This window comes from Prionailurus viverrinus, chromosome F1, assembly GCF_022837055.1.
Source record: "Prionailurus viverrinus isolate Anna chromosome F1, UM_Priviv_1.0, whole genome shotgun sequence".
In the NCBI taxonomy this organism is placed as follows: domain Eukaryota; kingdom Metazoa; phylum Chordata; class Mammalia; order Carnivora; family Felidae; genus Prionailurus; species Prionailurus viverrinus.
The window spans coordinates 63,426,241-63,451,846 of NC_062577.1; the positions used below are offsets into that span (position 1 = coordinate 63,426,241).

General features: G+C 44.6%; 2 protein-coding genes across 3 annotated transcripts in view; both read left to right on the forward strand.

The window, feature by feature from the left end:
- The first annotated feature begins 1,507 nt into the window (after positions 1–1,507).
- Positions 1,508–2,470, forward strand: LOC125155611 (olfactory receptor 6K2). Its single transcript, XM_047841062.1, has one exon. It carries the CDS (start codon positions 1,508–1,510, stop codon positions 2,468–2,470), a length of 963 nt encoding a protein of 320 aa, XP_047697018.1.
- A 10,526-nt stretch (positions 2,471–12,996) lies between these two features.
- SPTA1 (spectrin alpha, erythrocytic 1) overlaps positions 12,997–25,606 on the forward strand; it is a 65,808-nt gene continuing 53,198 nt past the window's right edge. The window contains exons 1-9 of one of the 2 annotated variants that reach the window (XM_047840778.1): positions 12,997–13,866; positions 14,264–14,503; positions 16,297–16,422; positions 18,331–18,471; positions 19,191–19,337; positions 21,367–21,500; positions 22,053–22,197; positions 24,342–24,496; positions 25,441–25,576. In XM_047840778.1, coding sequence (XP_047696734.1) covers positions 14,267–14,503; positions 16,297–16,422; positions 18,331–18,471; positions 19,191–19,337; positions 21,367–21,500; positions 22,053–22,197; positions 24,342–24,496; positions 25,441–25,576 — 1,221 coding nt within the window. In that variant the 5' untranslated portion in view covers positions 12,997–13,866; positions 14,264–14,266. The remainder of the gene's footprint in view (positions 13,867–14,263; positions 14,504–16,296; positions 16,423–18,330; positions 18,472–19,190; positions 19,338–21,366; positions 21,501–22,052; positions 22,198–24,341; positions 24,497–25,440; positions 25,577–25,606) is intronic. The other variant, XM_047840777.1, reaches the window with a different exon arrangement.

Here is a 25,606-nt window from a genome sequence, read left to right on the forward strand (position 1 = left end):
AGAAATAATAAACAAAGATAGAAAAAATAAACAAACATAGAAATCTGGGAGGTGGAAGACAGAATAGCCAATGAGGGAAATCAGGATAGCATGATGTCAAAAAGGCCAAAAAGGAAAGACTTTCAACGATCAGGTGATTGACCTTTGGACATTAGTGGCAATGAGGAGACGGGGGGGGGGGGGGGGGGAGGCGGGGGGGGGCACTGGATTTTTAATCAGAAAGCCACTGATACACTTTAAGAAAAGAGATGTGGAGCATTGAGAGCAGATCATTGATTCAGGGGGTTTCAGGAGCGAATGAAGTCGATAAATACATATTAACGTATTAGGTAAAAATGATGTTGATACAAAGGAAATAAACAGTCTGTGTAGAGATAGCACTTTTCTCCCAGGATAAGATTTGTGCCCATTTGATAGCAGAAAAGAGAGAATCGATGAAGAAAATAAAACAAATGTTTCCCAAAAGGGAATAAATTAATAGGACCATATCCTGCATCACGTTGAGTTTAAATTGCATTTCACAGAGACTCCAGCCCCCCTGTCCACCCCCGCTCCCCATATAATCCCCCTGGAGCAGCTCTCCATTTATGGCTTCAACTAGCCACTTTCCATGAACTATGTCATTTGACCAAAGCCTTCTGTCACAAAACACACTTGAGATCCATTTTTCTAGAAGAGGGGGAAGGGAAGGAATGGGAGATTGTAGAATGACCCATCGTTTCTTAAAAAAAAAAGATGAACAGTGGTTTTCTTTTCTGAATATTCTCTGAATAATTGTTAAATACATATTATGTATATTATGCATATATACATGGAGGAATGAAGGGAGAGAGAGAAAGAGAGAGACAGAGGATGTCTTATTTAGAGGCAGAAAGGGAAGGAAGAGGGTGAAATTCACCAGTGATGGTTTGTCTTTGGCATTAGAATATTCAATGAAATCATATGCCAAGAATTAGATGAGGAATTGGGAGTTTGAGGAAAGAATTTTAAAACCGTTTTGGGGAGATCATTGGGGAACCAGTAAGACTTGAATACAGAAGAAACATCACCTAGCTGTTCCCTCACTGCCTTGTCTAATTCTTTCTTTGTCTAAACACACCTGACCAGTAGGATTAGCATCACCTAGAAATGTGTTAGGCATGCAAATTCTTTGGCCTTATCCCATATCGACTGAGTTAGAAACCTTCAGGATATAGACCAGCAATCTGTGTTTTAACAAGCCCTCCATATGGCTCTGATGCATGCTAAAATTTGAGAATCACTGGTCTAAAATGTTGACTCTGCTTTCTGCCTGGATATTTTTCCATACTACAACCTTATTTGTAAGCATATGGAATATGGACTATTTCTTTCTTCCTTTGTCTTCCTCTGCATCCCCAGTACAGGGATCTACACAGTGCTGGCATTCGGTAGGCATGTTTACTTCCTGGCCAATAATCGTAGGCACCTCCTACAAGGCTTGAGTGAACTGGGCTGGGAGTTGGAAGTCCTTGTTTTCAACTAGAAAATGGAGAGCCCCAATCAAAGTGCCGCTCAGGAGTTCATCTTCTCTGCTTTCCCTTATTCCTGGGGAAGTTCTGTCACCTGTTTTATTCCACTGCTCTTCATTTACACCTTCATTGTCATTGGAAACCTTGTCATCATCACAGTGGTCCAGCTGAATGCTTCCCTCCACACACCCATGTACTTCTTCATCGGCACCCTTTCCTTTCTGGAGATCTGGTACACCACAGCGACCATTCCAAAGATGCTTGCCAGCCTGCTCGGTGAGAAGACCATTTCCTTAAATGGTTGCCTCCTGCAGATGTATTTCTTCCATTCCACTGGCATCAGCGAGGTTTGTCTCTTGACAGCCATGGCCTTTGACCGCTACCTGGCCATCTGCAGCCCTCTTCATTATCCCACTATCATGACCCCCAGGCTGTGTGCCCAATTGACTTTAGGTTGCTGTGTTTGTGGCTTTATCACACCCCTCCCTGAGATTGCCTGGATCTCGACACTGCCATTTTGTGGCTCTAATCGCCTGGAGCATATCTTCTGTGACTTCCTCCCCGTGCTACGCCTGGCCTGCACAGACACACAAGCCATCGTCATGATTCAGGTGGTGGATACTGTCCACGCAGTGGAGATTATCACAGCCGTAATGCTCATTTTCATGTCCTATGTTGGCATTGTGGCTGTAATTGTACGTATTCGGTCAGCTGAAGGCCGCCGCAAGGCCTTTTCCACGTGCGTCTCCCACATCACTGTCTTTTTGCTTTTCTTTGGCAGTGTGGCCCTCATGTACCTACGCTTCTCGGCCACCTACTCCTTATTCTGGGACACAGCCATTGCTCTGGCCTTTGCAGTCTTGTCCCCCTTCTTCAACCCCATAATCTACAGTCTGAGGAACAAAGAGATGAAGGAAGCTATAAAAAAACACTTGGGTCAAGCTAAAATCTTTTTTCATAAGACCGAGGACCTCAAGTAAGATCTAATTATTGGACGTCTATGTGGCCACTGGTGCCTTTTCACTCTCAGCTCTGTGATCTGTCCTTTCCCATCAGCTGTTTACCGAGACTGGTCTTACAGAGGTCACCAAGAAACAGAATTCCCTAATAACTGAATTCAATAGTTTCTTTTGCTCTGTACCCAACTTGACACATTTTTTTAGAGTACGTAATTTATTTATTTAAATTAAAGTTAGGTAGCACACAGTGTAGTATTGGTCTCAGGGATAGAACCCAGCGATTCATCTCTTACATACAACACCAATCTCATCTCGACAAGCGCCCTCCTTAACGAAGTCAGATAAAAACAAATATGTCAAGTGCCTTGAGGAGGGCGCTTGACATATCTTTGGATCCGACTATGATAAGTAAGCTTTCTGCCACTCACTTTAGTCAAGATAAGTTGATTTGCTGGAAATGATCTGGGTAAACATTTAATTTTAGTATTGTCAAAGTATTTGTTTGTAAGATATGGTAATGGAAAAATTATCTTCGTAAGACTAAGTTCTCTCCATGGTACTACCAATGGATACAGTTGAAAAATAACCCTAATTCCTAACTTGAATATTTATTATTGATAAATAGCCATATAGACATATTTCAGCAGGTCCTATTATGACTCCCCTGCTCCTTTTGTACCTTAGCAATGCTGTGCACGGTGAGTTCCGGTCTGGGTCAATAATGAGTCAAGGCCATCTTCGTGTGCTTGCGGCCAACTGTAATGTGTGAAGCTAGTGGAGGCCATTGTGGTCGACAGTAAATCAACTTCACGTACATTGGTGACCATGAGAAACTAGGAGAATGGGCAGGCCTCTGTAGAATTGACAGGGGATGAGACCCAAAAAAGTAGTTGGCTGCAGGTGTGTGGTGGTTCAAGACGATGACAAAGAATCTTAGAGCAAGAAGATCACTAAATAATACTTTAAAAGCAAAAACAAAACGAAACAACACAAACAAACAAAACTTGGCCTTCAAAAAAGTGAAGAAATACAACTAATCTATTCATTAATGAATCAGTATTTTTTTCATAGTAAATTGAAAAACTTAATCTTTGTTTTCAATGTCATAAAGGGTATTGTATTAATTAAGCAACAACATCGATAAATGCTTATTGAATGGATAAACCAGTAGGGCCACGCTGAATGATCCAGCCCACCGATCGCTGGTATTGAGAAACTCTTCCCTTTTCAATCTCTTTTCCCCTGGCTTTGAGGATGGTGGGCTCTTCTTGTCCTCCTTTGTTTGAGGGCTCTGTCTTTCTGACTTTTCTTACACGTTTCATAAAGGGTGATTTTCTCCAAGGCTCACCCCTCAGTTAGAATGTGATGAAGTGCTGCTTGGGTGGCCCAGTTGGTTAAGCGTCTAACTCTTGGTTTCAGCTCAAGTCATGACCTCGCGGTTCATGAGTTCGAGCCTCGTGTCAGGCTCTGTGGACAGGAGAAAGGGGAAAGGGCTTCTGAGAAAAGGTTAATACTATCTCATAAAGAGCTCAGACGGAGAAGAAAAGGTAAATGAGAGAAAAGCAAAAGCCATAGGTGGTGGGTGGAGATGTCTTGACAAGGGAAGTCTTCAGGGAATATTTGGCATAAAAAAAATGAGGGAAAAGAGAAAAAGGGAGATCATTAGCGTTGCTGGGTTCACGTAATGTATCTATGTCTCACGTTCTTCCAGAGAAATCAGGAATGGAATTACTTCACTGACTGACTGACTACTTATTTTAACTGAATTTTCCCAAGTACAATATTGTTTGTTAGAGAATTGATCCACATAAATCTCCAGCATGGGAAAGGGTTACACGATTTTCTTATCTGTTTTTTCCACTTTTCAATTTTATATTATATAAACCTTTCCTAGATATTATCAATGTCCCTAAATATTAATATAGCCTAAAACTCTCTCACTTACATCTATACTTTTCCACCCCAAGCTGCTCTCCAAAGTGAGGCTAAGTTATTTCTTAAAACTTAGATCTGACCACTTCATTACTTTGTTTGAAATCCTATGATTAGACCCACCCTACTCCAGATTGTGAGTAGAATTTTACTAAGTAGTGTGTGTGTGTGTGTGTGTGTGTGTGTTGAATAAAGAAAATTCCAAGAGGAGGGAAAAATAAAAGCAAAAGAAATAGGAAAAGAAGGCTCATGGGGTGTGTTGACATTCATGTGTTACTTTGTAACACTGCTCTTAGTAAATCTTGGGGTCAAGTGGCTTCTGACTTGGTCAGCACAGGAACAGCCAGCTCATTCTTGTTAATTTTAAATATATTTCTTTTCCCAACAAGTGTGCTGCATTTATTAACCTTACTTTCACTTCTAATAATAAAATAACATTTTATATCTTCACGGCTGTAATTATATTAATAATAACAATATTATATTAATAATAACAATAATACAATTTTCTACTTATTGGGCGTGCATTATATACAAGACATTGTAATAAATGTCTCCTGTATATATGTTACTTGATAACAATCCTAAGCGATAGGTATTACTATCATTCTTAGTATATAAGTGAGAAAACTGTGGCTCATAGGGTTTAAGTGATTCGTCTAAGGACACACATTTAGTTAGAGGCCGGACTGTGATTTGCACCCCATTCTATTATTTCAAAAGCCTTGCTCTAGGGGTGCCTGGGTGGCTCAGTTGGTTAAGCCTCTGACTTTGGCTCAGGTCATGATCTCCCAGTTCATGAGTTCGAGCCCCACATCAGGCTCTGTGCTGACAGCTCGGAGCCCGGAACCTGCTTCAGATTCTGTGTCTCCCTCTCTCTCTGTCCCTCACCCGCTCACACTCTGTCTCTCTCTGTCTCTCAAACATAAATAAACGTTAAAAAAATTTTTTTTAAAGCCTTTCTCTTAACCACCATGTTATATTCCTAATATTGCATCGATGGTCCTGAGAAAACAGTGACATGTGGAGGACTCGCTTCTCAGAAGCTACTCAGCAGAGACCATCCCTGAGGTTCCCACAGGTGCTATTGAAATACCTATTTCACCTATTTCTTCAAGAAACGTCTAAAAATTATCTGCCATATGCAGGGGAGAGTGGTGTGTGTTGGAATAATGCCGGGATGAGGCACGTTCTCTGATGTCTGGAAACTCACGGTTCAGGATCCGAGTTGAACAAATGCAAGGAGCTGAAATATTTACTTTGCTTTTCCTCATCCAGTAAGCAACCATTAAACTTCGTCCACATTAAAAAAAAATCACCATGCCTAGGGTTAGCAAGTGTCTTCTGTAAGTGGTGGGACAGAATAAGTTACTGTTATTAATTTACTGTTATTATTACTGTAATTAATAAATTACTGTTATTAAAATATGGAGCTGGCTTCACATTTGTTCTCTTTTGCATGGTGGAGTTCAGCTGTGGGACTAGTCCTTAATCACAAAACAAGGTAAGAATAAAAACCCGTTTGTATTCAGGAGGATATTGTTAAGGTGCCGGAGAATAGAACACAGGATGCTAATTCTCAGTAGCTTTGTACTATTAGTCGCTACTGCAAATCTAACGACTTGCCTCGTTTTGATACTTAACTTCTCCCTGCTCAGCCCATGCACCTTTGACCCGGTGCTGTGTCATTCTTGGAAAGCTGCTACAAGAAATCAGAGATGTTGTCCACACTGAACAACAGAAACTGCTACAACCGATGATGAAAAAGAACCACAGAGAGTTAGGGAAGGTCATCAAGAGGACGGGACCCATGAGCTGGATCCCCGGGATGGGAGGTCCAAACCCCCTCCCCTGTCCTTGGAATGTGGGTTCCGTTGGCCCTTCCCCCTCTTGGAGGCCGGCCCAGGACCCAGATGCTCACAGCTGCTGGCCAGTATATGCAGCTGATCCCTGTTAATGCCTCACCATAAACTGTTAAGACCCTGGCGAGTGGGTACAGGAACCTGTAGCCGCCCAAGACAAGCCCGGTATGTAAGTTCCCTTTGCTTATTATACCCGCCACCTACCGACCTGGAGTGGTCCACCTCTTTCTGGGTCTCTCCTTGTCCTCCAAATATGGGCACTGGTCTCAGATTACACCTGCAGAACTCCCCGCGGTGGGGTGGGGGCTTGCAAACCAACACAGAGATGCTGTGGACTTTATCCTGAAAAGGTATTGGCCTCTAACACTTGGAATCTCGGAAGAGGCTGCACTGAGCACGAAGGCCACCTGTCACCTCCCCCATCCCGGGCTGCCCCCAAAGTTTCAAACCGCGGCTGCTACTTCTGGGAATCGATCATGCATAATTGCTAACCAACCTACCACCTTGTGGCCCGAGTTGAATGTTGGGATCGAATCCGAAGTATCTCCTGGGGCTTTGCTCCCATCTCGAGTCAGTGCTGGGGGCAAAGGGGAGGGCTCCACTTAGAGGGGACCTGCGTGCCTCCCTGCAGTGACCCTGCATCCACATTGCGAGGGTGAGCCACGCGCCCTCCTCCTGCTTCCCACTTCATCAGTGTGCTTATTAGAGTTTACTATGTTTATTATATATAATTACATACTGAAAAACCCTCATAAGTAATTCAGCATGTAATTTGAAGGTAATTATGTTCACTGTTAATGTTGTCCCGCATTTTTTTTAATTAAAACAAATTTTTTTAATGTTTATTTATTGAGACACAGACAGAGACAGAGCGTGAGCAGGGGAGGGGCAGAGAGAGAGGGAGACACAGAAACAGAAGCAGGCTCCAGGCTCCGAGCTGGAAGCCCAGAGCCCCATGCGGGGCTTGAACTCACAAACAGTGAGATCATGACCTGAGCTGAAGTCGGACGCTCAACCGACTGAGCCACCCAGGAGCCCCCCTCATTTTTTTTAATCTCAGACATCTCATCTGCATGGATTTACTGAACAATTCATTACTGACCAGTTCTTACACATGAGGCATTGATAGTTTCTGAACAAAAGAGTTTCCACTGAAGCCCTGGAGAGAGGCCTGTAAAGGCACAATAAAAAGAAGTAATAACAAAATTCATAGAATCATAGCAGAAGTAGTAACTAGGCGGGGTGCCTGGGTGGCTCAGTCGATTGAGCGTCTGACTTTGGCTCAGGTCATGACCTCACAGTCCATGGTTGGAGTCCCGCTTCGGGCTCTGTGCTGACAGCTCAGAGCCTGGAGCCTGCTTCCGATTTTGTGTCTCCCTCTTTCTCTCTCTGCACCTCCCCAGCTCGTGCTCTGTCTCCCTCTGTCTCTCAAAAATAATAAACAAAAACGTTAAAAAAAAAAAAAGGAAATAGAAACTATGCTTGCAGAATCAAGAAAAACTTCAAAGAGAAATCCTGTTTCTTCTGAGACATGCAGAACCTTTACTGTTTTTTTTTTAATTTTTTTTTCAACGTTTATTTATTTTTGGGACAGAGAAAGACAGAGCATGAACGGGGGAGGGGCAGAGAGAGAGGGAGACACAGAATCCGAAACAGGCTCCAGGCTCTGAGCCATCAGCCCAGAGCCCGACGCGGGGCTCGAACTCACGGACCGCGAGATCGTGACCTGGCTGAAGTCGGACGCTTAACCTACTGCGCCACCCAGGCGCCCCAACTGTTTCTTTATGTTTGTTTATTTACCTTTAGATCTCCATCCACATTCAATTTAGGAAAAGTTCTTGACACAAACCAAGGACAGACAAGGGACTGCTTTTAAGGAATACCTTGCTCTATCTCATCCCCAACAATGGTGGCATAGAACTTTCTCTGGGAGGAATGGAAGCTGCTTTCTAGGCAGTGTCCTCTCTTATTCCAAGTAAAACCAAGAGCTGACACTCCCCGAATGTATTTGGGGTAAATGTCTTTTAAACGTTGGTTCCGATTGAACTTTTGACACTTAGATAAAGTTATCTTTACTCTTTCTTTCTTTCTTTTTTTCTTTCTTTCTTTCTTTCTTTCTTTTAGAAAAGATTTATCAAGTGTCTATTGTCTATTAAATAAGGGTTGTTTCTTGCACCTCGAAGGTAGATATTTATCGCATGTCTTACCAGGGTGTTGTCCTCTTGGTGGGAACATATGGGCAGTTCAAGAAATCAGAGCACCGCTTTTCTTTTGGAGTCTCTGGCTATCATCGCCTTTCTCTGAATGCCCCAGGTGGCTGACTCTCGCCTCCGTTCACATGACACTGGCAATGAGGAGGCTCATCTCTGGACCAGATTTTGGAAAGACCATAAAACGGTGCTAAGTTTTCTCCAAAGTCACCTCAAAAGTAGCTCTGACATTCTTTTCACCGAAATTCCTCTGAACCCTTCGACACCAGCTGATCAGAGTGGCGCCTTATTTTTTAATTTGTTTCAGAAACGGGGAAGAGAGGCCGTAATGGAAACTTTGACGTAGACATGAAAACTTCCTTTTCAGTGACCGATTTACAAACGTCCCCGTTCAAGTGGCTTATATGTGCAATTACGAACGATGCTTACGTCTTTTTGTAGAAAATCCAGTGTTACTGACATCACTTTGCTGTAGCACATGTATTTTGCTTGCAGACAGCTCTCAGTGCAGGACCATTAGCACAATCTTACACATGCAGTGTGAAAGTGCGGCCTCTGGTTTGTAAACTCCTCAAGAGCAGGCATCTTGCTTCGGTCACCTCTATGTTCCCTCTGCCTGTTAGAACTCTGTGTCCATGGAAAGGCTCAGTAATAGTTTGCTGAAAGTGTAAAGGTTTTTTTTTTTAATTTCTTTAAGTGTTTATTCATTTTTGAGGGGAGGGGAGGGGGCAGAGAGACAGGGGGAGACACCGAATCCGAAGCAGATTCCAAGCTCTGAGCTGTCAGCACAGAGCCCGACGCCGGGCTCGAACCCATGAACTGTGAGATCGTGACCTGAGCCGGTCAGATGCTTAACCAACGGGGCCACCCAGGCACCCCTGAAAGTGTAAAGTTTTAGAAGAGAGATAGTCTATGCTTCTTGACAAATTAGACGTTATAAAAAAGTTAAGGTATAGAAAAAACTCAGACGGTTCCCACACTCTCCAGGGTACGGCAGGGGAGGGCAAGTAATGGGTAAAGGCAAGGTATGTGATATATACACATACAGCAGTTTTTAAAGAATGAAATGAAGCCATGTCACAGATAGTCCACTAAAATTTCTATGACTGGCATATATTTAGATGCTAAATAGAACTTTCGCTGATATCATGGGGGCTCTAGTCCGTTAAATATAAGAACTAAACTTCATGGTTTAATCAGGGCTGTGAAGGAAATAATATGTTCAGTCTTGGCACTTGGCTCCTACTTCCCTTTATTTTAATGAGAAATAATATTTTTTAGTTGAGCTCTTCTTTGCCCCGAGTGGGGCCATGACACTGAACCTGCTATCTTTACAAGGTTTATGAGGACTTAGGTTTATACAGTTTCCTTTAGTGCTGCTGTACTCAAAGAAAATTATTAGTGGCTGGGAACATCAACCAGCTTTATGCAAGACTTTTAAATGATGCATCGCAAATCATCCTTGAAAAGATAAGCCCTTAGCTTTATGAGGGATTATCCCACAGCCGATCCCTGCCCTTTATATTCTGATTTTCAGAATTAATGATTCAGAATAAAATGTATGACCTGTAACTGAAACATAAAGTGAGTCATATAACAACACCCTGAAATAGGTAGATTAGTCATGACTGTCCCCATTATATACTTAACAAAATTTAAGCGAATTTCCTATGCTCATCAGGTTATTAAGTGGAAGAATCAAGCTTTCAAGTGAGATGTTTCAGTTTGAGATCCAAGGGTTTTGCCATTATCCCAAAGTTTCCTTCCTGCCTCAATCACATGGTTCATTGCAGAAAGCGCATGTCATGGGTTTTATTTTTCCTTATTCCATGCAGGGATACCAAGTAAAAAATAATAATAATAAAATACATAAGGGAGGGTGAGAGAAGACTGTAGTAGGGGGAAAAGAATTATATTTCTTTTATTGTAGGATTGCAAACTTGAATAATATATATCCCAAATAACTTTAGAGGATAGGCAGTGATAACAATTAGCATGGGGACAGTTAACTGCAAAGAGATCGTTTTATGTTTTTGAATTATACTATCTAATATTCTAACCCCTAGAAGAGACAAAAAAAAGTAGAGACGTTTTAAAATGAGAACTAATTCTAGAGAAACAAAAAAATAATAATAAAAATGTTTAAAAAATAAACTAATAATGACCTTTATCCCATGGAAGAAAAGATTAGTCTTACACTAAAAGTAACATAGTTTTCCTTGTTGGTAGATGAGCTGAGAAAGTGGGACTCCAGAAAATCCACAGTCAACATGATAGGGGTGTTCGTGCTGCGGCTTGGGGCTGCTTCAGACTTTGGGGCGTGGAGCACCTCTGGGAGTTCAGGGCCCAGGAAAAGATCTGATAGCCAAAGGGGGCCCCAGGGAAGCTGGGCAGGGCTGATTAACCGCCATGTGGAGTACAGATCTGCCCAGAGCCGATACCCACGACCCATGCAAGGGCCCTGCCAATCACCCCCGCCCTTGTACCACTGAACGTGAGACTCGTCTCTGATGAAGCTGTCGGGGACACCCTCCACCTTCGTCTGCAGCCGCTCAGCCCTCGCTCACATACAGAGCAACACGCAATTTTAAAGACAGTACACGATTCTAAACCTCCACTCTATTCGCGTTCTTTACCTGAGTGCCTGGAATCAGAGTCTGTCTATCATCAGAGCCGACGAGCATTCTTGGAAAACTATGAAAGTGGCAAGAGGGCTCAGGGCTCCAAGGGCGAAGCCACCAGGATCTGAGATTTTCTTGTCATGACTCTCCATCCATCCCAAGGGCACCCAACAAGGGTGGCGCTCTGGGACAGCAGTGGCTCCGTCAACCTGGAGGGCCTGAGAAGATGGGCTGGGGAGGGACGTAGCTGGTAGCTGCCACATGGGCAGCCAGACTGCTGACAGAGAAGCTTGCACCAGGAGCCCTCCTGGCTGCCATGGTGGAAAAGTCACACAACGCTGGGTTTTGATGCATAAAACTTCTTTCCTGACCCTTGTGCGTTTGCACATCTCTACCTGCTCTCAAGGCTATTGTTCTCACCCACTTTTATTTCATTATTTCATGGTGACCAGTCGTGCTGATGGGGCCCTGTTGTTTCCTTGGTCCCAAGGTTTTCACGTGGTTGTCACCGGGAAGATTCTGGAATGGGACAACCAGCAGTGTTGATGGATTAAGAGGAGCTTGGCTAGAACAGATGGAGGGCACGGTGGCATAACGGTGTTCCTCATGGGGACTTGACTCTTTGTTTACACGCACCCAAACTGAAAGCCATGGGATGGGATCCCTCTCAGACACCACCTCTGTTCTCATATAAAAATGGGGATGATAATCCCTGCTTCCCAGAATCCTCTAAAGATTGGAAGTCAATGTGAATTGATCATGCCAACATATAAATTATATGTACCTGAAGATAGGATAATTGATGGTGGTCCTTACATCTTAGATAAAAGTTTTTAAATGCCCTGTCCACCTCAACTCCAGTCACAGGTCGCTTGGTGCATGTGATATAACACATCCACTAAGATTTGTGTTGCTGCATTGAGTACCCTGTTTGATTGGAATAGAATGAAACTGTACGGAAAAGTAAAGTAAGACTAGACGTTCAAGAAGAGAATTTGAAGCTCTCTCAGTTGTTTTGGGTGAAGAAGAGGGAAGAGGGAAATCAGAGGTATAGAACCTTGTTCTACCTTAATAGACTATGAACGCTTGGTTATTCAAGGTGGATCCAACCTGGAATGAAGTGTGGGTCACATATTTGGCTTGGGCAGTCCCCTGCTTTGTAGGAGGATCTGAAACCATCCCGGTATTTTCTCTTTGTTTGTTTCATTTTTGTAACGTGGCCAAAAAGGACTATGCCTTTGGAGAACTGTTTCTGCTTCCTTTACACTCCATTAAAAACAATTCATAAAACACGATGACTTTTATCCCACATTCTAGAACTCTGTCCCATTCTCAGATATTTCATTCGTTTGTCAAATGAGGTATGCTCATTTTTGCTTCATGAAATACGAATAAACACACACATGTCTTCCTTTCTCCATCCCTTCCATTTAAATGGTTAAGGGAACGGCTGAATGAGATTTTTAAAAACCCAGCCTGGAAGACCAGGAATACAATTTTCTTCCTATTTTCACAAAGACTCTACGGCAAGAATTAGCATATCTTACTGATTTCAGGGCTGTGAAAAATCTGCTTCTGTGTTTTCATGAAGTGGTTGAGTTGTATTTCCTAGAGATGGGTTGGAACAAGAACCTATGTGTGCCCCCAAGTTCTTATAATTCTGCAGAGTCCAGAGAGCGGATGATGCAGAATTCCTTCATGATTTGCCATTCGCAGACATAGCATCTAAGACGAGTCAAAGAAACAACACAGAATTATAACACGGCTTCTTTATCTTACGTCTGTCTGTAATGGCTTTTTCTTTCTAATTTTTCATTTGAAGAAAAAACCCTCCTTTTATTTCCTCTGAAATAGGAAATAGTTCCTCCTGAGAAACTTTTAGAGCTACATACAGTCTCTGAACCGCTGAGTCACCCAGCGACTGCCCAAGTTAACAGCTGCCTCTGCTGAACGTGTCTCCTGCCTCCTGAAGATAACAGAGACTCTAGCTGGCGGGAGTCTGGGCCCAGGGCTTTTCTTTTCTTTCTTTTTTTTTCTTTTTGACTCTTCCACATGTGTACCATTGCTTTCATTTTTATCGGAAGAAGACTAAACAATTCCATGTGAATTCTCTCTCTCTTTCTCTCTATTCCTCTCTCTTCCGGAAACATTTTGTCTTGCCAGGTTCTTGACCTTTACGAAAAGTGAAACGCTTTCCAAAGGAAACCGTGAGTATGGAATTCTTTATGGCACAGTTTGTCATTGATATAATGAGGAAAGCAGTCTCGTTTGACCTTTCTGTACCGTCTTGGACAGAATCTGTAAGCATTGTTTTTTGGCTTTTAAGAAGTAGAGAAGATTGATTTTGACTCTCTTCTTGTGAGTATCCCGTTTTAAACCACGACCTTAAGCTTGTGGCTTTATAGCATGAAAATCTAGCGATGACCCATTTACACGGGTCCGTATATAGAACAAGTAGAGAACTTGGAGGAAAAGAGTACACAAGAAAGATCTGGGTCTGTAGAGAATGAGTTGATTCTGTAGCCCAAGTAGTAAAAGCGATATACAGAGTAGCAATTATATTTCAGAGGAAGATTAAAATTTGAACTTGATATTCAGTGTCCTGGCGGAGGTAAGCTAGGGGAAACTGTGCCCACATCCAGATGAATGAAGGTAATCCTATGGAGATTTTTCAAGTTATTGCCCTAACCAGGTTGGTCCCACTTATGGTGTTTAACAGTATAATCTTTTATGTTGCAGAAGCCAATTACTGAGATGCTAATAATTTGAAATGTATGATAATTGGATAAAAGGTGTGCTGAACTTTTTGTTTGTAGTGTTTGTAAATATAAAGCAAATAAAAAAGTGGAGAAGATTAATTTTGACTTAATTTGTATACAGAATGTATATATTATATATCCTAATTAATTTATATATATGTTTATATTTATATATATCTTAATTTATAGAATGTAATAGATGTTGGCACACATTTCTGTTAAAAGTTGGAAGAATGTCCTGAGTGCTAAAGAATTATTAGCCAAAAGGGTAGCTAGATAAGGTTGAAATTATGTAGATACACTGGACCCCTAATAACAACAGGCTTCAAGACATCTGAATCTAAGTCCCACATGAGTAAAGGCCTTGGTACATACAAAAGGGACATCACAGAGATTTGAGAACCAGTAAGAGAAGATTTTTAACTTTCAGACTATGGAGACTAGTGGCCCAAAGGTGCTGGAAACTGCGGAGGCAATCCAGGAGAGACGTCGGGAGGTGCTGACTCGGTACCAGAGGTTCAAGGAGCTGGTTGCGGAGAGGGGTCAGAAGCTCGAAGAGTCCTATCATTACCAGGTTTTCAGACGGGATGCAGATGACCTAGAGAAGTGGGTCTTAGAGAAACTCAAGATTGCAGATGATAAGAGCTACGAAGATCTAACTAACATACAGGTACTCAGTTGTTTGACTTCCCCAGAGCAGACCCTGAGATCTCCAGGGAGGGTAACATTCTTGTAACATTCTTGTGCCTAGTTAGTTAACTGTCAGGAGATAATGTCACAGAAAGATCAGACTACCCATTAGGGACCATAATTCTGTTTCTAAATGGCCCATGTCTTTCACTTCTCAAGCCTCAGTGCCTTATTTACAAGCAAAACTCGCTCTATGAATGTATTCTTTTTTTTTAAGTTCATTTATTTATTTTTGAGAGAGAGACAGAGAGAGAGAGAATGGGAGGGTCAGAGACAGAGGGAGAGAGAGAGAATCCCAAGCGGGCTCTGCCCTGTCAGCTCAGAGCCCAATGTAGGGCTCGAACTCACAAACCATGAGATCATGACCTGAGCTGAAACCAGGAGTTGGGCACTTAACTGATGAGCCACCCAGGCGCCCCTCTATGAATGTATTCTGAATCCGAAATTAAGCCATGAGCGAAACAGTGACTGAGAGTTCAAAGAATTTATGACACACTCTGTGATTTTAATATTTTGAGGTGAAGAAACGTCAGTGCCTCAGAATCAGTTGCCCTCCACCCTGCTCAGAAGGATAGGAGTAGAGTGGAATTTTTCCTGGGTTTCTCCCAAGGGGCTATCCGTGCCCTTCATAAGTCCACTTGACAGGTGTCAGGAGGAGAGCTTTGGTGGAAGCTCCTCTCCTCCTTGTCCTACAGCATGCGACAGAGTCACGACCAGGAGAAAAGGTAACCTGCCTAAAAAGGGTACTTGAGGGGCGCCTGGGTGGCGCAGTCGGTTAAGCGTCCGACTTCAGCCAGGTCACGATCTCGCGGTTTGTGAGTTCGAGCCCCGTGTCAGGCTCTGGGCTGATGGCTCGGAGCCTGGAGCCTGTTTCCGATTCTGTGTCTCCCTCTCTCTCTGCCCCTCCCCTGTTCATGCTCTGTCTCTCTCTGTCCCCAAAATAAAAATAAACGTTGAAAAAAAAAGGGTACTTGATGTTGGAGAGGAAGCACTGGGTCAAGAACAAAGTGATATGGATTAAGTGCATCCATTTATATAGGCCAATAACAGCATAATCTGAGAAGCAAAAACATCTCAATCACAAAAAAGCCATTATTGTAATAATCACTTTCCTCATTGCGTTCAACTTTCCATAGCACTTACTTCCTCTTTTCTGAAGAGGAACAAATGTGGGGCATCTTCTCATTCCCACCGATGGCGATGGAGGGTATTTACTGGAAACTCCCCAAAGGCGATGGGAACAGGACAAAACATTTCTCTGTGGCCCTTGACTTTGAGCCTGGGGGGGCCAGGAGTGACCATTTCTTGTAGGATGTGACTCCTCCAGCCCTGAGCACGGGTTACCACTTAATCTAGGTTGTGAAGCAAGTAGTTCCGCCCGAAAGTAAAAAAAAGGAACAGAAGAACATTTTTAGGACCCAGGGACGCTAGGCTTCATTAGCCATGTCCTCTGATTTCTTGTTTTTCTTTTTTAAGTATACCCATACTTTTTTTGTTTTATTTTTACTTTTAAAGTTTTAATTCACTTTTTATTTTTTACACGTTTTTATTTTATTTTATTTATTTTTTTAAATATGAAATTCACCATCAAATTGGTTTCCAGACAACACCCAGTGCTCATCCCCACAGGTGCCCTCCTCCATGCCCCTCCCCCACTTGCCCCTCCCCCCCCCCCCCCCCATCAACCTTCAGTTTATTCTCAGGTTTCAAGAGTCTCTTACGGTTTGCCTCCTTCTGTCTCTGTAAACTTGTCCTCTGATTTCTAAACTTCAGGGCAAGTATCGGAAGCATGAATCCTTGGAAGCAGAAGTGCAAGCAAAGTCCAGGGTCATTCCTGAACTGGAAGAGATCAGGGAAACCCGGTTTGCCGAGGGGCATTTTGCCCATGAGGACACCAAGGTAACTATACGACACGACTCTGGAAGAGATGAGTCCAACTTTTTATTACGTTATCAGAGTTTTCATTGATTATGCCAGGTATGCAGCTAGATGCAGCTGGCTTGGAACTGGGGTTCCTGCCTCTGATCTTCTACTGGGGTGGGGCAGGAAAAATGACCGGACGTCCTCCTGTTCCTGGGGTGGGAAAAGAGCTATGACACGAAAGCTATCCTGGGGTAGCATCACACTCCTCCTTGACCACCGCAGGATAACTTCGCTGAAGATCAAGTCTTTTTCAACCCAGTTCCACGTGTCCCAGATGACTTGGCCTTCCCAAATGTCATTTCATTTTTTTTTTCATTTTTTTTTTTAATTTTTCTTTTTTTACAGAGACAGGTGTGAGTGGGGGAGGGACAAAGGGACAGAGAGAGAATCCCAAGCAGGCTCCATGCTCATTGTGGAGCCCGACGCAGGGCTGGATCCCATGACCCTGGGATCATGACCTGAGCCAAAATCAAGAGTCAGACATTCAACCAACTGAGCCACCCGGGGGCCCCTCCCAAATGTCATTTCTGATTATTTCTTCTGACCTCAGGGTCCATGTTCCTTAGACTCTTCAAACAAGGGATGCTCTGCCATTTGAATCTACTCGGAAATACCTGTCTGTCTGTGATGCCTCCTTCTCTTCACAGCCCACGTGCTGTGACTACTATCGTAGTTCTGTACATCTGCTCCCCAAATCCCGTCTTCAGAAAGTCCTCCCTGAACACTGAGGACTGAAGACCATCACCCCTTTGGAATCCATTACTAACGGATCAACTCTTTTCTGACTTGATTCACACACTCTTCCAACACGCTTGTGTTGATAAAGTCACTTCAGGATCTCTTCTGCATGAGTGAGACCTTTCTTTCTTTCTTTCTTTCTTTCTTTTTTTCACTGAGTTTTTTTGTTTTGTTTTGGAAGCGTCAGCCCAGATTTACGTTACATATTTAAAAATTGGGTCTAGTCTTTCCACATTTGGCATACAAATTCTGGTCCATTTTACTGCCAACAAAATATGGTCAGAGAACACAGACTTTAACCAGAAGAGAACCTTATTGGAAAGAAGAGTCTGTAACGAGAAAAATCTCAAAACGTACCTATTGGTGTACAATTGAAATCGTTTTTGTGTCATTCCCAGCTTTGTGTGCCACAGATCCCCTACATCAATTACAATATCTGAGCCACGTTCGAAACCTTTTCACAACTATCAGACTCACCGTGCTCCATCAGACTGCACTGCTCTAGGATTCGGAGAGAAGTGTGGTCTGGGTGCTACCTTATGCCATGGACCAGTTGGAAAATATAAGATTCTTGTGGACATAACACAGACAATGCCTTCAGTTTTTCAAGTTATGTAATACATGATCTTCTAAGCTAACCTGGTGTCAAAGCCTTCGACTGCATAGTCCAAAAATTCTCTTACGGTTTTGGTGCCACGAATCTCCACTACAAGTTAGCAAAACTGTAACTCTCACTCCTTCTGGCAAACAGTTCGTGCTAAGTTTATTCTATGACTTGGCCAGTACTTAGAACGCCCTCTGCCTATCATGGACCTTTCCAAATCCTATCTGTTCCTCAAGGTTCAGTTCACATGAGCACTCTTCCATGAATCTTTGTGGCCCCCTGTCTTGTGGTCGGCAATCGTTTCATCCTGTAAAACCTCAAAGCACGTTTACATTTTTTTCTCTCGTGGCAGATCACATCTGGCCTGGTTTAGCAGCTACTCCCGTGCATGTCGATTTCCTCCTGTAAATGTTTGTGGAGCTGTTAATGCACGGGCGGGTGACATTTTTATCCAGCCCCCCTGCCCCCCGGTGGAGCGTGCACCTGCCCCAGCTGCCCTAGGCAGGCGCGGTGTCTGAGCGGTTTTGCCTCTCTTCCCAAAGGCCCATCTGGAACAGCTGCGCACGCTGTGGGACCTCCTTCTGGAGCTGACCCGGGAGAGGGGCGCCCTGTTGCTGCGGGCCCTGCGTCTACAGCAGTACCTGCAGGAGTGCGCCGACACCTTGGAGTGGATCGGAGACAAGGTGGGGACCGCGCAGGACACAGAGGACTTCCCGTTCGCATCCCAGGCATCCCGCAGCCGTTGAACGCAGGCTATTTGTAAACCAGTCTGGGTGCCTGTTCCTGGACCCTGTTCCCGGAAAGTAGGAATTTTGGCAGAGATGTGGGGGAGACCACTGACATTACAATGTGGGGGGAAAGTGCTCCCGGCCTGTCCCCGGCTACTTTCCGTGCCCCTCAGCTCCTTCTCCTGAATTTTTGCTCTGACTCTGGGTCCAGGCTGGCGGTGTTGCCTGCTCCTTCCCTAAGGGCTGCCTCTCAGTACCTGTAACTATTTTTCTAGACACTGAAAGAATGATCCCGTAGTTAGGGCTGAAGATAACAAGTAAGCAAGTAAGTGCATAGTGCAGCCCTTTTGCGGATACTCAGTGTGTTGACCTGAGTAGAACCAGGATGAATTTATTTCTCATGTTCCAAAGTACAAAGGGTGCTTCCGGGAGCCTTGGCCAACCATGTCCCTGGTCTTTCTGGAAGATTACCTCAAAGAGTGCCATGCCCTGGGCCAGAGTGCTCCCTCCGGACACCCGCTCCTGCTTCTGGCTCTTTCCTCAAGGTCTCTCCCAGGCCCCACCAGCCCCTCCTTCTGAGATTTCCGGGGAGTGTGGGCAATGGTTTGGGGCATTTGAACTGCAGGAATTCTGAAACGTTTGCCGGTGACTCAACAGACTTTCCTGGTCCACAGGAGGCTATAGTGACGTCAGCAGAGCTGGGTGAGGACTGGGAACGCACAGAGGTCCTGCATAAGAAGTTTGAGGAGTTCCAGGCGGACCTGGAAACTCAGAAAAGAAAATTGGATGGAATGAACCAGTATGCCAACCAGTGTGCCGAGGTGAGGTGGGGAGCAGAGGGTCAATGCAGGGAAGGGCTCCTGATAGCCAAAGCCTTCCGCCATCAGCAGGTGGGACGTGAGGGACACTGGCATCGGGAGAAAACAAGGCTGCGTGTCCTTGTCGTAACAGGTCCGGGGCAACTTCCTCTCCTGTCCGGGTCATCCCTTGCCAGTCTGTACAAATAGAGGCGTGACTGGGAGGGAGAGCGTATGTGTTCACACCTGTGGGTGTGCCTGTGCACATGCGCGGAGGAATGAGACCCGCAACCGGGTAATTCCTGTGCGGAACACCAATCGGTCAACCACTCAGTTTTATGCAGCACCCTTTTCATGGAGAAGAACCCGAATAAAGCAGCAAAGAATGTGAAATAATGGTGGGCTATTGTAATATGGACGATGTCATTATACATGATGTTTGTGAGTGGGGGAAGGAGAAGGGAGGCAGATTTACCTTCCTTTACTTAAGAAAATGTTTAAATAAGCTTTCAATATCTGAGCAGACAAACAATTCAGTGTGGGGCTACATAACTGTAGGATGTGCCAAGAAAACTGGGAAGCCAGCCTGGTTTTATTTGTATATAAAGGAAATTTTATGTGGATATAAAGGAATTCGAAACTCCAAGCGTTGGCTATTGTGCTTTTCCATGTGGTCTCATCCACACTGCATCTCCAGAACAGCAACGATCTTTCTGTACTAACAGAACCGAGATTTCAGGATGAATGGGTACCTGAGGGGGGAAAGTAATTGACTCTCGAGTTTTTTTCCAGGCCACGTTTCCAACAGTCTCTAAATTTTCTCTCTCCGCCACCTTTGTCTTGTTGTGGAAGTTGTTTAGTTATTCGGTGCTATCTCACAAACCCTCACAAAACTGAAAAAAACAAATGTGTTACTTCTTCTGGATTCAGTGGTTCAGCTGTTCCACTAGACAATGCTCCTGGTCCCACCTGGGTTTCTTAAGTGGCTGCAGTTTATTTGGTGGCTCAGTCGGGGTGGAGGGTCTAAAACGGCCTTGCCTCCACATCTGTGGCCTTGGCGAGGATAACGAGGGGTTTCCCCACACAGTCTTTCATGTTTGTTTATGTGTCAGTGTTCCAAAAGTTAGAACAGAAGCTGAAAGTACAGGAACTCGTATCGTTTCTGGCACATTCTATGGTAAGCGAGTCATAGGCCAACCCAGATCCAAAGCGTGAGGAAACGGACTTCACGTCTCGAAAGGAAGGCTTCCTGGTAAAATAGCATGGCCATTTATCTAACCTACCACGGGAAGGATCAACACGGTTTAGAGCGCGTCCTCTGCTCTTTTGGACCGGGACCCACACAGCGCCAAACAGAAAGGACCATCTATCCAGGAAGGAGAGTCTCGAAAATCCCGTCTGGAGCAGCTTCAGAATTGGGAATGGAAATGTGAAGAGACAGGGACAGGAGGAGCAGAAAGACAGACACGTGGGAACTACTCAAAAGTGCCAAGTGTCAACATAGGCTGATGCTGTTAACTTAACCTAGTATTCATTAATCTCAGTGCTTTAGATGCTTTGCAGTAATCCATGAAGTTTTTCTCCAAAATTAAATGTGGATACATGTGTGTATAATTCTGCATATTCTCTCAGTAGATTCTCGAAGGCGTCAGGACCCGAGAGGAGTTAAGAACCCCAGTAGCAGAGTTTTGGAAAATAAAGTCATATTTCACAGATGGGGCTTTTTCTTCCTTGGTTTTCAGGATTTTCAGGGGATTAGCAGGCACCAACAAGGTGGAATTCTGAAAATAACACCATGGCTGGGCAATGTGTGTTAATAGGGTGCACCAGGGCTGCGAGTGAAAGAGACCGTATCTGGGTGCTTGGCCTCTGGATTTTGGCAATGTGGATCAGGTTAAAGCTGGGGCGCAGGGCTAAGGTGAAGATTGGGATCTGGCCAAAAGGTCATTCTCCATGCCTGGCCAAGTACGAACTAGCGTGAAATGAGAAATGTCAAATGATTTTTGGAATAATCTCAGCTTTGCCTCACTCCCGCACTGGTCCCCTCCCACAGGAGAAACATCCTGACCTGCCCTTGATTAAGCTAAAGCAGGATGAGGTGAACACCGCCTGGAAGCGTCTCCTCAGCCTGGCTGGGCAGCGACAGGAGACACTGGCCAATGCTGCAGACCTCCAGCGATTCAAAAGGTACGAATCTGGTCCGCACGTTATGGGAAAGTCTACGGCAGCGCCACATCTAATTGTGCCGGCCTCTGTCTGCTGCTGGCAATTACCGGCCAATCCCTCAAACCAAAGGAAATCATGTGCTTGCGTTTAAGGCAGCAAGGGAGAGCGTAGTTAAGACAGCTGTGACCCACCCCGTGGCCAAGCGTGTGATGACTGGAGCCTAAAGCTATAAAAGCGCAGGTAAATTAGCGATAGAAAGGCTGCAGAGGCAAGGAAAGCTTATTACGAACTGGATGGGAGTGGAAGGTTGAGTTGGGAAGAAGAAAGACTCATGAAGAGCTGACCCAGATATGGGAAGTATATGCAGAGGCCCAATGACCAGGGAGATGCCCAGGCCCCTACATGTCAATGGAAGCCATTAAAAGCAAGAACTCTTTGCATTACTCTTCGATAGTGAGTAGGAATTCCAGGTAATTGCTAGCCGAGTGGACCAGGGCGGTCTTTGCCGTGTGTGTTGTTTGCCCTGTAATTCCTGGCATCTTCTTTGTTGGAGCTCACGTGGCTGTCTGGCAGGGATGTGACGGAGGCCGTCCAGTGGATCAAAGAGAAGGAGCCTCAACTCACCTCTGAGGACTATGGCAAAGATCTCATTAGCTCTGAGGCGCTGTTCCACAGTCACAAAGGTCTTGAGAGGAACCTTGCAGTCATGCAGGACAAGGTAAGCCACTGCTGGAAGAACGGCCAGCCTCCTGGGCTAGAAGAGGTATTTGCTGGCCATCTTGCCTCCAGAGGACGCAGTAAGTTCATTATTTCAATGAGGGAGAAATTCCTCGGCCCTGAATATTCTTCTTGTTCTAGTTCGTGACTTACACATGGCCATTGGATATCCTTTAGTTTTCTTTAAAGATACACAGATTTTTATATAGTCTTGTGTATTTTTGCAATGAATTTTGTGATTTAAAAACAAAAAAAAGCTACCTCCCAGAATGGCCTCCTAATCTCACTCTGTACCTGCAGCCAGGGAATCTTTTTTTTTGGTCAAAACACACTCGTCAGTTCCAGCTCAATCTTGCTTGGTTTTTTTCCTGCACTCGGTAGATAAGGGAAGACATTTCTTCTTGCTCTTCTATAAGAAACTCAGAGACACCTAGGGCACGTTACTAGGTCCACCTTTGGGTTTTCTTCTCCTTTTTTAAAAATTTTATTTATTTAAATTCAAGTTAGTTAACATACAGTATAGTCTTGGTTTTAGGAGTAGAATCCACTGATTCATCACTTACATAGAACACCCGGTGCTCTTCCCAACAGGTGCCTTCCTCAATGTTCATCCCCCATTTAGCCCATCCCCCCACCCACCTCCCCTCCAGCAACCCTCAGGTTGTTCTCTGTATCGAAGGGTCTCTTATGGTTTGCCTCCCTCCCTGTTTTTCTTATTTTTCCTTCTTTTCCTCCACATTCATCTGTTTTGTTTCTTAAATTCCATATATGAGTGAAATCATATGATATTTGTCTTTCTCTGGCGGACTTGTTTTGTTTAGCACAGTATACTAGCCCCATCCACATTGCAAATGGCAAGCTTTCCTTCTTTTTGATTGCTGAGTAATACTCCATTGTTTATATAGACCACATCTTCTTTATCCATTCGTCAGTCGATGTTTGGGAGCTTTCCATACTTCGGCTATTGTCAATAGCACTGCTGTAAACCTTGGGATGCATGTACCCCTTCAAATCAGCACCCTTGTATCCTTTGGATAAGTACCTAGTAGTGCAATTTCTGGGTTGCAAGGTAGTTCTACTCTTAACTTTTTGAGGAACCTCCATACCGTTTTCCAGAGTGGCTTCACCAGGTCGCATTCTCACCAACAGTGCAAAAGTGTTCCTCTTTCTCCACATCCTCTCCAACATCTATTGTTTCCCGCATTGTTAATGTTAGTCATTCTGACAGGTGGGAGGTGGTATCTCATTGGGGTTTTGATTTGTGTCTCCCTGATGATGAGTGATGTGGAGCATTTTTTCGTGTGTCGGTTGGCCATCTGGATGTCTTCTTTGGAGAAGTGTCCATTCATGTCTTCCGCCCCTTTCTTCACTGGATTCTTTGTTTTTTGATAAGTTCTTTATAAATGTTGGGTACTAACCCTTTACCTGAAAGCTGGAAGATGCGGGTCCCTATCCCTAGAGGAATAGACATAGACTTAGTACAAGCCCCTACTCCAGACTGACTTCCATCTTTGCTTCTTCCCCCTCACAACATCACCCATAAGTTCAACCAACTCCATGGAGTATGCACAGCAGTCAGCCCACTGAAGGGCCCCGTGCGCTGTGCCCTGACCATAGCTCTGTCCCTGGAGCAGTTTTGTATTTTGTCTTACTTTTTTCTCCCGATAACAAAATCTCAAATCCTAGACGACATCTGATGATAGTTGGATATAATGATTCCCACAACAATATTTATGGAAACAGTGTAGAGGGTGGTGAGTGACAGCCTGAGGTCTAAACCTTGCTCCTGGTACTTAGTCACTAAATGCCCTTGCACTGATAAATACCATCCCAGCTTTCGCAAAAAAGGGGAATAAGAATAGTTTCTACCTCTGAGTACTATTTTCAAAAGACTGGAAAACAAGCAAACACGTGTGAAATGCTAAGCACCGTAAGAAACAAACACGGTCAGTAAATTATTAATGCTGAAATAGCACGTCCGCATATTAACATAAAAGCCTCAGTGTACGTGTATTAAGTTATTAGTATTCATACGGCTGCTTTCTCGGATCTCTCCCGCCAAACTTTGTCAGGGAGAATCAGAGTGCTTGGATTTCCCACCGCGTTTCTTTCTCATCCCCTTTCTCTCTTTCTCTTTACCCAAAGGTAAAGGAGCTGAGTGCCAAAGCAGACAGGCTGATGCTTTCCCACCCTTCAGATGCATCTCAGATCCAACAAATGAAGGAGGAGCTGGTCTCCAACTGGGAGCACATCCGCGCCTTGGCGGCCAGCAGATATGAGAAGCTGCAGGCTTCTTATTGGTGGGAACCCCCTCCTCCCTCTTGCTCTGTCTCTCTAGGGTTCGGGTATAACGTCAAAAGCAGAAATTAAGAGTGAAAGCGAAGACATGAGGAGGGACCCAGCCCTCCCGCCTCCTCAAAGGTCGAGGCAAAAAGAAGCTCATTTGTTAAGAGGAGCCCTCTGCAGGTCGATGTGACGGTCAGAATGGCACCTCCACTCACTGCACCCCGTCCGTCTTCTTCCACTGGCATAGTTGTAGGATGCTAGGAAGCTGCCCGGGGACCCAGAAAAGCAGCTAAAGAAACACCAAAATCCTGGCCCCAGTTTAGGCACCGAAATAAACTTCCAGGCTGAAGGGCGTAAAAATTAATCTGGAATTATTTCCTGAATGCCGTGTGGGCTGGCTTGCCAAAAAGCCGGGTACCATTTCAGTAGTTAATGTTTATGGTTAATCATTAAAACCCCAGAAGACAGTGTTTATCCTACTTTTATGATCCCAAAGTAACTGGTGAGCATTTAAATGTTTGACTAAGTAACCCTTTTCGTGGTTTTGTTTTTGTGAATAGGGTCAAGGGTGAGCTAAGGTGCATGAGGGCTCCTAACCCCAGTTCTGCTTCCTGTTATTTACGTGTCAGGGCTTATACTTTGGTCTCGTTGGCCAAAGTGCTTTACTCCAGTTCAAGTGCTTCCGGGGTAGGTGTGACCTTGTGATGTTGGAGAAGCAGGGCCCCTGCGCCTCATCACACGACGACGCACCCATCCGGGGAGTCTGCAGCCTGGAGTGAGGGACAGCCCACACCATTAAAGGAACAGGCAGTGCATCAGGGCAGTGGGAGGGGGGCGGGGATAAGGGTGAGGAGCACGTTGGACATCTCAGCTCAACCCAACCCTAACTCCAGGCTCCCAAGTCCGCTCACACCTACCTGGTTTCTCCTTCCGGCCCTTTACCTTAACTTCCCTGCAGGTATCAGCGCTTCTTATCTGACTACGAGGAGCTCTCAGGGTGGATGAAAGAGAAGTCTGCTCTGATCAATGCTGATGAGCTGCCCACAGATGTGGCTGGTGGGGAGGCCCTGCTGGACAGGCATGGGCAGCACAAGGTAGAGAAGAAGAGCCTCCCCAGGAGGAGG

Excerpts from the sequence above, each read along its gene's own strand:
- LOC125155611 (XM_047841062.1), top strand. The coding sequence starts at position 1,508 with ATGGAGAGCCCCAATCAAAGTGCCGCTCAGGAGTTCATCTTCTCTGCT.